Genomic DNA, 12,154 nt, shown 5'->3' with positions numbered 1-12,154 from the left:
CTGAGACATAGGAGGCTGAGGAGTGAACTTATAGAGGTTTATAAAGTTATGAGGTATGTACAGTAATGCAATGGGTGACAGATGACACAAATTGTTCAAAATAGAAAGTGTTCTACATAATTCACCCACACCGTAAAAGAGTTGTGTTTTTTTAAAGAGATGGTGTCTGACATAACAACAGCAGTGTAAGGTGATGGCTTTTGGTCTGTTTGTAAAGGGCTGCAGCTTTTGTTAAGAACATAAAATGACTTTCACATGTTTTATTGACAAACTGCTCACATGTTTTATTGACAGGTGCATAGACATGGCAGAAAATCACAGTCTTTTCCCAGGGTAGGGAAGTTTAAAACTAGGGGCAATGGGTATAAGGTGAGAGGGGAATAGTTTAAAGGGGAGCCAAGGGCCAGATTTTGCTCCAAGAGGGTGATGGATATGTGGAATGAGCTGCTAGAGGTAGGTGCAATAACAATTCTACTTCAATAATAAAAGACACTTTGGCAGGTACCTGGATTGGAAAGGTAAGGGGAATGGGCAAATGCATTTAGATGGGACAGGCTCAGGTAGGTAACTTGGTCGGCATAGATGCTTGGTTAGGTCGAAGGGCCTGGTTCTGAGCTGTCTGACTTTAGGAATTTGGAACCATATCAATACTGCAATGAGCACCGTTATGAAAATCTCCGTCTGCCACACAAGATCACTCGGAGCGGAAGCATACCTTTTCGAGGAGCCGTTGCAGTTGCTTGCTGCGTGCATCCCTGGAGCACAGATTCTGCTCCGGAGCCACCACTGTGCAGATGCATCTTCCATCAGGGTCCTGGGCCGAGCTGTAGACCTGCCAGCCTTCCCTCAGCCTGACAGACTGTGGAGGCAAGGTCGAACAGTGGGGGCATCAGCTGGTTGGCCAATAACTGGCAGCACAGTGCAGTAACTGTTCCCTGTTTAACCCCTCACATTTGTCATATTATCACCTCATCAACCATCTGTATCTGTTCTCTGTGGCTGTCTGTTCATGTTTACTGAATGCTGCTTCTCTACCCATGTGATACTCTTTTCCTCTTTACTGGTGTCTTGGCCCCTCTTTCCTCTCCTTTTCTGTGTGTGTTTCTCTCGCTCTCTCTCATCCTGCTCTCTTTCTTGACATTCCTCCTGCCACTTTCAGCAATCTATGCATTTTCCACTGCAAATTTCTCTCTCCTGTTGTGACCTCCTGCTCCTATCCTGGTTGCAATATGAATTAAACAAAAATCAAGAGATCAAAAGCAGACTTTCTTTAAGTTAAACTGAGTCTCATAGACTCATAGTTCCTCAGCTTTTCAGCCAATTGAGTCCGTGCTGACCCTCAGTCACCTACTGATACCAATCCTACACCGATCCCATTTTATTCTTCCCACATTCCCATCAATTCCCCCCAGATTGCACCCCTCACAATTTACCGTGTACAATTAACCTGCCGACCCGCACGTCTTTGGGATGTGGGAGGGAACTATAGCATCCAGGGGAAGCCCACGCGGTCACAGGGAAAACGTGCCAACTCCACATAGACAGCACTGGAGATCAGGATTGAACCAGAACACTAATGCAGGGACAGTGTTTCTCTCCACTGCACCACTCCAAGCATTAAAATGTTTCTGTTAACTATTTTTCATTCCCAGTGTGAATTTTCCACATTGGAAAGGACGGTGGAGAATGTTCAGGGAGAGTTGAGAATTTACCGTATATCCTCACCTCTTAAAAAACAGACCATTTAGCCTATCAAGAGAATGCTAGCTGATGGAACAATCATATTCCACAATAATTCTGCCAGGATAATGAGCTTGAGAGAGGTATAAAGATGATGAGGTCCCGAAGAGAGAATTTAGGGAGCTAGCTAGAAAGCTGAAAAACAGGACCTCCCGGGTAGTAATCTCTGGATTGCTGCCTGTGCTACACGCCAACGAGAGGAAGAAGAGGATGATATGGCAGATGAATGTGTGGCTGAGGAACTGGTGTAGGGAGCAGGGGTTCAGATTTATGGATCATTGCGATCTCTTCTGAGGTAGGTATGATATGTACAAAAAGGACGGGTTACACCTGAACCTGACTCAATATCCTTGTGGTCAGATTTGCTGCAGTTGTTTGGGAGGGTTTAAACTACACTAATTTGGCAGAGGATTGGGAACAAGAGTGATAGTGTTGAGAATAGTGTGTGAGACTGCTAACGAGAGGTTGATGGTGGCATAAAATTGTAGTCAAAAGTATGAGTTACAATGTAAAAGGCAGACAAAATTGAAAAGGGTGAATGCAGGACTGAAGGTGTTACATTTGAATACGCACAGTAAACAGGATAAGGTAGATGAACTTGTAGATAGATTGGTTATGATGCTGTGGGCAGCACTGAATCATGGCTGAAAGAAGATTATAACTGGTGAGTTTAACATCTCAGGATGCACATTGTATCAAAAGGTAGAGAGGTTGGTGTGGCTCTGCTGGTAAAATTTGAAATCAAATTATTAGAAAGCGGTGACATGGGATCAGAAGGCATTACATCGTTGTGGGTAGAGCTAAGGAAATGCAAGACAAAAAAGACCCTGATGGGAGTTATATATAGACTCCTCAAACAGTAATATAGATGTGGTCTACAAATTACAATGGGAGATAGACGTGCCAAAAGGGCAATGTTACAATAGTCATGGGGGACTTCAATATGCAGGTAGATTGGGAACATTAGGCTGGTGCTGAATTACAGGAGGGTGAATTTCTAGAGTGCCTACGAGATGGCTTTTTAGAGCAGCTCACAGCTCACAGTTAAACCCAGTAGGGGATTAGCAACACACATAAAAGTTGCTGGTGAACGCAGCAGGCCAGGCAGCATCTCTAGGAAGAGGTACAGTCGACGTTTCAGGCCGAGACCCTTCGTCAGGACTAACTGAAGGAAGAGTGAGTAAGAGATTTGAAAGTTGGAGGGGGAGGGGGAGATCCAAAATGATAGGAGAAGACAGGAGGGGGAGGGATGGAGCCAAGAGCTGGACAGGTGATAGGCAAAAGGGATACGAGAGGATCATGGGACAGGAGGTCCGGGAAGAAAGACAAGGGTGGGGGGGGACCCAGAGGATGGGCAAGGGGTATATTCAGAGGGACAGAGGGAGAAAAAGGAGAGTGAGAGAAAGAATGTGTGTATAAAAATAAGTAACAGATGGGGTACGAGGGGGAGGTAGGGCATTAGCGGAAGTTAGAGAAGTCGATGTTCATGCCATCAGGTTGGAGGCTACCCAGACGCAATATAAGGTGTTGTTCCTCCAACCTGAGTGTGGCTTCATCTTTACAGTAGAGGAGGCCGTGGATAGACATGTCAGAATGGGAATGGGATGTGAAATTAAAATGTACGGCCACTGGGAGATCCTGCTTTCTCTGGCGGACAGAGCGCAGTGTTCAGCAAAGCGGTCTCCCAGTCTGCGTCGGGTCTCGCCAATATATAAAAGACCACATCGGGAGCACCGGACCCAGTATATCACCCCAGCTGACTCACAGGAGAAGTGTCGCCTCACCTGGAAGGACTGTCTGGGGTCCTGAATGGTGGTAAGGGAGGAAGTGTAAGGGCATGTGTAGCACTTGTTCCACTTACACAGATAAGTGCCAGGAGGGAGATCAGTGGGGAGGGATGGGGGGGACGAATGGACGAGGGAGTTGCGTAGGGAGCGATCCCTGCAGATGTGCTTAGTGGGGGGATCCCGTTGGAGGTGGTGGAAGTCACGGAGAATAATATGTTGGACCCGGAGGCTGGTGGGGTGGTAGGTGAGGACCAGGGGAACCCTATTCCTAGTGGGGTGGTGGGAGGATGGAGTGAGAGCAGATGTACGTGAAATGGGGGAGATGCGTTTAAGAGCAGAGTTGATAGTGGAGGAAGGGAAGCCCCTTTCTTTAAAAAAGGAAGACATCTCCCTCGTCCTAGAATGAAAAGCCTCATCCTGAGAGCAGATGCGGCGGAGACGGAGGAATTGCGAGAAGGGGATGGCGTTTTTGCAAGAGACAGGGTGAGAAGAGGAATAGTCCAGATAGCTGTGAGAGTCAGTAGGATAAGCTGTCTCCAGAGACAGAGACAGAAAGATCTAGAAAGGGGGGAGAGGTGTTGGAAATGGACCAGGTAAACTTGAGGGCAGGGTGAAAGTTGGAGGCAAAGTTAATAAAGTCAACGAGCTCAGCATGCGTGCAGGAAGCAGCGCCAATACAGTCGTCGATGTAGCGAAGGAAAAGTGGGGGACAGATACCAGAATAGGTATGGAACATAGATTGTTCCACAAAGCCAACAAAAAGACAAGCATAGCTAGGACCCATACGGGTGCCCATAGCTACACCTTTCGTTTGGAGGAAGTGGGAGGAGCCAAAGGAGAAATTATTAGGAGTAAGGACTAATTCCGCTAGACAGAGCAGAGTGGTGGTAGAGGGGAACTGATTAGGTCTGGAATCCAAAAAGAAGCGTGGAGCTTTGAGACCTTTGAGAGCTTTGAGGGGATCAGCAATTCTGGATTGAGTGCAATGAACCAGAATTGTTTAGAGAGCTTAAGGCAAAGGAGCCCTGAGGGGTCAGTGATCACAATATAATTGAATTCACCCTGAAGTTTGAGAAGGAGTAGCTAAAGTCAGACGTATTACAGTGGAGTAAAGGGAATTACAGAGGTATGAAAGAGGAGTTGGCCGGAATTGATTGGAAAAGAACACTGACAGGAATGATGGCAGAGCAGTAGTGGTTAGAATTTCTGGGAGCAATTCAGAAGGTGCAGGATATAAACATCCTGAACAGGAAGAAGTATTCTAAAGACAGGATAACACAACTGTGGCTGACATAAAAGTCAAAGCTAACATAAAGGGCCAAGAGTGGGCATAAGAACTTAAACATGATAACAGATTAAAATTTAGTGGGAAGGTAGATGATTGGGAGTCTTTTAAAAACCAACAGAAGGCAACTAAAATAAGTCATTAAGAAGCTAAAGATGGAATACGAAGGTAAGCTAGCCAATAATATTAAACAGGATTCCAAAAGTTTCTTCAGATATATAAAGTACAAAGAGAAGTGAGAGTAGATATCAGACCGCTGGAAAATGATGCTGCAGAGGTAGTAATGGGGACAAGGAAATAGCGGATGAACTGAATAAGTATTTTGCATCACTCTTCACTGTGGAAGATACTAGCAGTATACTGGAAATTCGAGAGTGTCAGGAGGCAGAGGTGTGTGAAGTTAGCAATACTACGGAGCACATTCTTGGGAAACAGAATGGTTGAAGGTAGATAAGACCACATAGTACACACCCCAAAGTTCTGAAAGAGGTGGCTGAGAATATCATGGAGGCATTAACAATGATCCTGGAATGGTTCCGGAGGACTGGAAAATTGCAAATATCACCCCACTCTTCAAGAAGGGAGAGAGGCAGAAGAAAGGAAATTAATAGGCCATTTAGTCTGATCTCAGTGGTAGAGATATGTTGGAGTCAATTGTTAAGGATGTTGTTTTGGGATACTTGGAAGCACATGATAACATAGGTGTTAATCAGCACAGTCTCTTCAAGGGAAAAACTTGCCAGACAAATTTGTTGAAATTCTTTGAAGAAATAACAAGAAGGATAGACAAAGGAGAAGCAGTTTATGTTGTGCATTTGGATTTTTAGAAGGCCTTTGACAAGGTGCCACACATGAGGCCGCTTAACAAGTTAAGAGCTCATGGTATTACAGGAAAGATTGCAGCATGGATAGAGCAGTGGCTGATTGGCAGGAAGCAATGAGTGGGAATAAAGGGAGCCTCTTCTGGTTGGCTGCTGGTGACTGGTGGTGTTCCACAGGGGTTTGTGCTGGGACCATTTATTTTTACGTTATATGTCAATGATTTGGAAGACATAATTGATGGTTTGTGGCCAAAGTAAGTGGAGGGGCAGGTAGTTTTGAGGAAGTAGAGAGGCTACAGAAGGACGTAGTATTGAAAAATGGCCAAAGATGTGGCTGATGGAATTACAAATGTCAGGAAGTGTATGGTCATGTACTTTAGTAGGAGAAATAAAAGCAAAGACTATTTTGTAATTGGAGACAGAATTCAAAAACCTGAGGTACAAAAGGACTTGGGAGTCTTTGTGCAGGATTCCTTAAAGGTTAACTTGTAGGTTGAGTCTGTGGTAAGGAAACTAAATGTGATGTTAGCATTCATTTCAAGAGGACTATAATATAAAAGTAAGGACGTAATGTTGAGGCTTTATAAAGCACTGGTGAGGCCTCACCTAACAGTATTATGAGCAGTTTTGGGTCCCTTATCTTAGAAAGGATGTGTTGAAACTGGAGTGAGTTCAAAGGAGGTTCACAAAAATGATACCAGGATTGAATGGTTTGTCATATGAAGAGCATTTGATGTTTCTTAGCCTCTATTCACTGGAATTCAGAAGAATGAGGGGTGAAAGGCCTTGATAGAGTGGATGTGGAGAGGGTGTTTCCTAAAGTGGGAGAATCTAAGATCAGAGGATACCACTTCAGAATAGAGGGGTGTCCTTTTAGAATGAAGATGAGGAGGAATTTCTTTAGGTAAAGTATGGTTAATCTGTGAAATTTGTTGCTGCAGATGGCTGTGGAGGGCATCACTGGGTATATTTAAGGCACAGGCCGGCAGATTCTTGATTGGTCAGGGCATGAAGGGATACAGGGGGGAAGGCAGGAGATTGGGGCTGAGAGGAAAAATGGTTCAGACATCAGTGGCGTGGAGAGGGGAGACTTGAAGCATGGGCAACTGCTGGTCTTCCATACAACCTTGCCCAGGCCTGCGCCCTGGAGAGTGAAGACTTTCCAGGTGCAGATCCATGGTCTCGCAAGACTAACGGATGCCTTTATATATTTATTTTACCTACTCCCCAGCGCCTTAAACTTGTGTCCTCTTGTGGCAAACATTTCAGCCCTGGGAAAAAGCCTCTGACTATCCACACGATCAATGCCTCTCATCATCTTATACACCTCTATCAAGTCACCTCTCATCCTCAGTCGCTCCAAGGAGAAAAGGCTGAATTCACTCAACCCGTTGTCATAAGGCATGCTCCTCAATCCTTGTAAATCTCCTCTTCACCCTTTCTATGGTTTCCATATCCTTCCTGTAGTGAGGCGACCAGACTGAGCACAGTACTCCAATTGGGGTCTGACCGGGGTCCTATATAGCTGCAACATTACCTCTCAGCTCCTAATTTCAATCCCACGATCGATGAAGGCCAATACACCGTACGCCTTCTTAACCACAGAGTCAACCTGCGCAGCTGCTCTGAGTGTTCTATGGACTCGGACCCCAAGATCCCTCTGATCCTCTACACTGCCAAGAGTGTAACTATTAATACTATATTCTGCCATCATATTTGACCCACCAAAATGAACCACTTCACACTTATCTGGGTTGAACTCCATCTGCCGCTTCTCAGCCCAGTTTTGCATCCTGTCAATGTCCCGGTGTAACCTTTGACAGCCCTCCACACTGTCCACAACATCCCCAACCTTTGTGTCATCAGCAAAGTTACTAACCCATCCCTCCACTTCCTTATCTAGGTCATTTATAAAAATCATGAAGAGTAGGGGTCCCAGAACAGATCCCTGAGGCACACCACTGGTCACCGACCTCCATGCAGAATATGCTCCATCTACAACCACTCTTTGCCTTCTGTGGGCAAGCCAGTTCTGGATCCACAAAGCTATGTCCCCTTGGATCCTATGCCTGCTTACTTTCTCAATAAGCCTTGTAATGGGGTACCTTATCAAATGCCGTGCTGAAATCCATATACACTACATTTACTGCTCTTCCTTCATCAATGTGTTTAGTCACATCCACAAAAAATTCAATCAGGCTTGTGAGGCACAACCTGCCCTTGACAAAGCCATGCTGACTACTCCTAATCATATTATACCTCTCCAAATGTTCATAAATCCTGCCTCTCAGGATCTTATCCAAGAACTTACCAACCGCTGAGGTAAGACTCACTTGTCTATAATTTTGTGGGCTATCTCTACTCCCTTTCTTGAATAAAGGAACAACATCCGCAACCCTCCAATCCTCTGGTACCTCTCCCATTCCCATTAATGCTGCAAAGATCATCGCCAGAGGCTCAGCAATCTCCTCTCTCACCTCCCACAGTAGCCTGGGGTACATCTCATCCGGTCCCGGTGATTTATCCAACTTGATGCTTTCCAAAAGCTCCAGTACATCTTCTTTCTTAATATCTACATGCTCAAACTTTTCCGTCTGCTGCAAGTCATCACTACAATCACCAAGATCCTTTTCCATAGTGAATACTGAAGTACAGTATTCATTAAGTACCTCTGCTATTTCCTCCGGTTCCATACCCCAGATATTTCTCTGTTTATTGCCTGTGCCACTGTAATTTATTATTTGGTGGCCGATAGACAACTCCCACCAGTGATATTTTCCCTTTAATATTCTTAATCCCTACCCAGATGGATTTAATATTCTGCTCCTTAGATCTTAGACCATCTCTCACGATCACCCTGATAACATCTTTAATTAAGAGTGCTATCCACCTCCCTTACCTTCCTGCCTATCCTTCCGTATTACCTGATATCCTTGGGTATTTAATTCCCAATCCTCTCCACCCTGCAACCACGTCTCTGTAATGGCGACAAAATCATACCTCTTTGTACTGATTTGAGCCACAAGTTCACTGACCTTATTTCGAACATGACGGGCATTCAAATCAAGTGCTCTTACACTCATCTGCTTTTAAAATCCTGTAATCTTTTTCTCTTTTGCATTTTACTTTTCTTCACTCTACTCTTACAGTTCTCTTTTTTAATCTTTTGTTTTTCTTTATCTTTATCCACACTTTTAGAAACATGAAAACATAGAAAACCTACAGCACAACACAGGCCATTCGGCCCACTATGCTGTGCCGAACATTTACTTACTTTAGAAATTACCTAGGGTTACCCATAGCCCTCTATTTTTCTAAGTTCCATGTACCTATCCCAGGAGTCTCTTAAAATTATCCACCTCCACCACCGTCGCCGGCAGCCCATTCCACTCACTGACCACTCTCTGCGTAAAAAAACACTTACACCTGACATCTCCTCTGTACCTCTCTTGTGTTAGCCATTTCAACCCTGGGAAAAAGCTTCTGACTACGCACACGTTCAATGGCTCTCATCACCTTATACACCTCTATCAGGTCCCCTCTCATCCTCAGCCGCTCCAAGGAGAAAAGGCTGAGTTCACTCAACCTATTCTCATAAGGCATGCTCCCCAATCCAGGCAACATCCTTGTAAATCTCCTCTGCACCCTTTCTATGGTTTCCACATCCTTCCTATAGTGAGGCGACCAGAACTGAGCACAGTACTCCAAGTGGGGTCTGACCAGGGTCCTATATATATGCAAGGTCCCTTGGATCCCATGCCTCCTTACTTTCTCAATAAGCCTTGCATGGGGTACCTTATCAAATGCCTTGCTGAAATCCATATACACTACACCTACTGCTCTACCTTCATCAATGTGTTCAGTCACATCTTCAAAAAATTCAATCAGGCCCGTAAGGCATGACCTGCCTTTGACAAAGCCATGCTGACTATTCCTAATCATAATATGCCTCTCCAAGTGTTCATAAATTCTGCCTCTCAGGATCTTTTCCATCAACTTACCAAACACAGAAGTAAGACTCACTGGTCTATAATTTCCAAGGCTATTTCTGCTCCTTTTCTTGAATAAGGGAACAACATCTGCAATTCTCCAATCCTCTGGAACCTCTTCCATCCCCATTGATAATGCAAAGATCATCACCAGAGGCTCAGTAATCTCCTCCCTGGCTTCCCACAATAGCTTGGGTTTATCTTATCCGGTCCCAGAGACTTATCCAACATGATGCTTTCCAAAACTCCAGCACATCCTCTTTCTTATGTCAATCCGCTCCAAGTCATCCCTGCAATCGCCGAGATCGTTTTCCACAGTGAATACTGAAGTAAAGTATTCATTAAGTACTTCTGCGATCACCTCCGGTTCCATATGTTTGAACGGCTTGTCAAGCCTCATATCACAGCCAGCTTCCCCTCATCGCTGGATCCTCTACAGTTTGCTTAACGTCCAATTTGCTCAACGGAGGATGCAATATCCACCACAGTGCTCTCACTTGGACAACAAAGACACTTATGCCAGAATCCTATACATTGATTTCAGTTCAGCGTTCAACACCATCATCCCGCAGAGACTAGTGGAGAAACTGTCGCTGCTTGGCCTTAACACTGCCATGTGTCGCTGGATTCTGGATTTCTTGACAGAGAGACCACAGTCAGTCTGTTTTGGCAGGAACATCTCTGACTCCATCACACTGAGCACTGGATCCCCACAAGGCTGTGTGCTTAGCCCATTGCTGTTTGCACTGCTAACACATGACTGTCCAGCCAGATTCAAGGAGAACCTGATCATTAAATTTGCAGATGATACCACAGTGGTGGGGCTCATCAGCAAAAATGATGAAACTATGTACAGGGAGGAGGTCAAACACCTAGAGAGCTGGTTCAGGGATAACAACTTGATGCTTAATGTCACCAAAACCAAGGAGATGATCGTCGATTTCAGACGGGCTCAGCCTGAGCACACACCCCTCAGCATCAGCGGCTGCACAGTGGAGAGAGTGGAAAACATCAAGTTCCTTGGGGTGCTGATCTCGGACAATCTCACCTGGTCCAGGAACATCACTGGGATTGTGAAACGGGCCCAGCAGAGATTGCACTTTCTGAGGAAGCTTAAACAAGCATCACTCCCCACTAACATCTTAACTACATTCTACAGAGGCGTGGTTGAGAGTGTGCTGACCTTTTGCATCACAACCTGGTACTCCAGCTGCAGTGCTGTCGACAAAAAAGCCTTGCAGAGGGTGGTTAGGGGAGCAGAGAAGGTTATTGGGGTCTCCCTACCTTCTGTCCAAGACCTCTTTCAGAGTCGATGCCTCCAGAAGACACGGTACATCATTAAAGACCCCTCACAACCTCTCCATGAACTGTTTGTTCTTCTGCCATCAGGCAAACGTTAGAGGAGCATCAAAACTAAAACCACAAGACTACTAAACAGCTTCCTCCCACAGGCAGTCAGACTGCTAAATAGCTGCTCCACCTGACTCTGCTTTGGACACTTTTAACTTGCACTGGACACTTATAACTGATTTAACTGACATGTGGCTGTTGTGTTTTACTATTTATTGTTATGTTTATTATTTAGTGTTGCGTTTGTTATGTTATGATTGCACTGCCCCTGAGAAACGCTGTCTCATTCTGCCCTGCAGAGCTGATGTATGGTTAGAATGACAATAAAGTTTTTTGAATCTTGAATCTTGAATCTTTGAATCTTGAATATACACATTTCCACTGTCACACTTGATTGGTCCTATTCTCTCACGTCTTATCCTCTTGCTCTTCACATACTTGTAGAATGCCTTGGGGTTTTCCTTAATCCTGCTCGCCAAGGCCTTCTCATGGCCCCTTCTGGCTCTTCTAATTTCATTCTTAAGCTCCTTCCTCCTAGCCTTGTAACCTTCTAGATCTCTATCATTACTTAGTTTTTTGAACCTTTCGTAGACTTTTCTCTTCTTCTTGACGAGATTTCAACAGCCTTTGTACACCACGATTCCTGTACCCTACCATCCTTTCCCTGTCTCATTAGAACATACCTATGCAGAATGCCACACAAAGATCCCCTGAAAATTTGCCACATTTCTGCCCTATATTTCCCTGAGAACATCTGTTCCCAATTTATGCTTCCAATTTCCTGTGATAGCTTCATATTTCCCCTTACTCCAATTAAAGTCTTTCCTAACTTGTCTGTTCCTATCGCTCTCCAGTGCTATGCTAAGGTAGATAGGATTGTGATCACTATCTCCAAAATGCTCTTCCACTGAGAGACCTGCCATCTCACCAGGTACATTTCCCAATACGAGATCAAGTACAGCCTCTCCTCTTGTAGGCTTATCTACCTATTGTGTCAGGAAATCTTCCTGAACTCACCTAACAAATTCTACCCCATCTAAACACCTTGCTCTCGGGCGATGCCAATCAATATTTGGGAAATTAAAATCTCCCATCTCGACAACCCTCTTATTATTACACCTTTTCAAAATCTGTCTCCCTATCTGTTCATCGTTGCCCCTGTTACTATTGGGTGGGCTATGA

At 44.8% G+C, this 12,154-nt stretch overlaps 1 protein-coding gene across 1 annotated transcript in view; it reads right to left on the bottom strand.

Annotated features, from left to right (window-relative positions):
* olfm3a (olfactomedin 3a) overlaps positions 1-12,154 on the bottom strand; it is a 65,244-nt gene that overhangs the window by 35,759 nt on the left and 17,331 nt on the right. The window contains exon 2 of the mRNA XM_063065086.1: positions 716-859. Within this exon, the coding sequence (XP_062921156.1) occupies positions 716-859 (144 nt within the window). The remainder of the gene's footprint in view (positions 1-715; positions 860-12,154) is intronic.

Source organism: Mobula hypostoma, chromosome 12, assembly GCF_963921235.1.
Source record: "Mobula hypostoma chromosome 12, sMobHyp1.1, whole genome shotgun sequence".
NCBI classification, from domain to species: Eukaryota; Metazoa; Chordata; class Chondrichthyes; order Myliobatiformes; family Myliobatidae; genus Mobula; species Mobula hypostoma.
The sequence above is the reverse complement of the archived record's forward strand: the minus strand, read 5'-3'. Positions and strand labels throughout refer to the sequence as shown.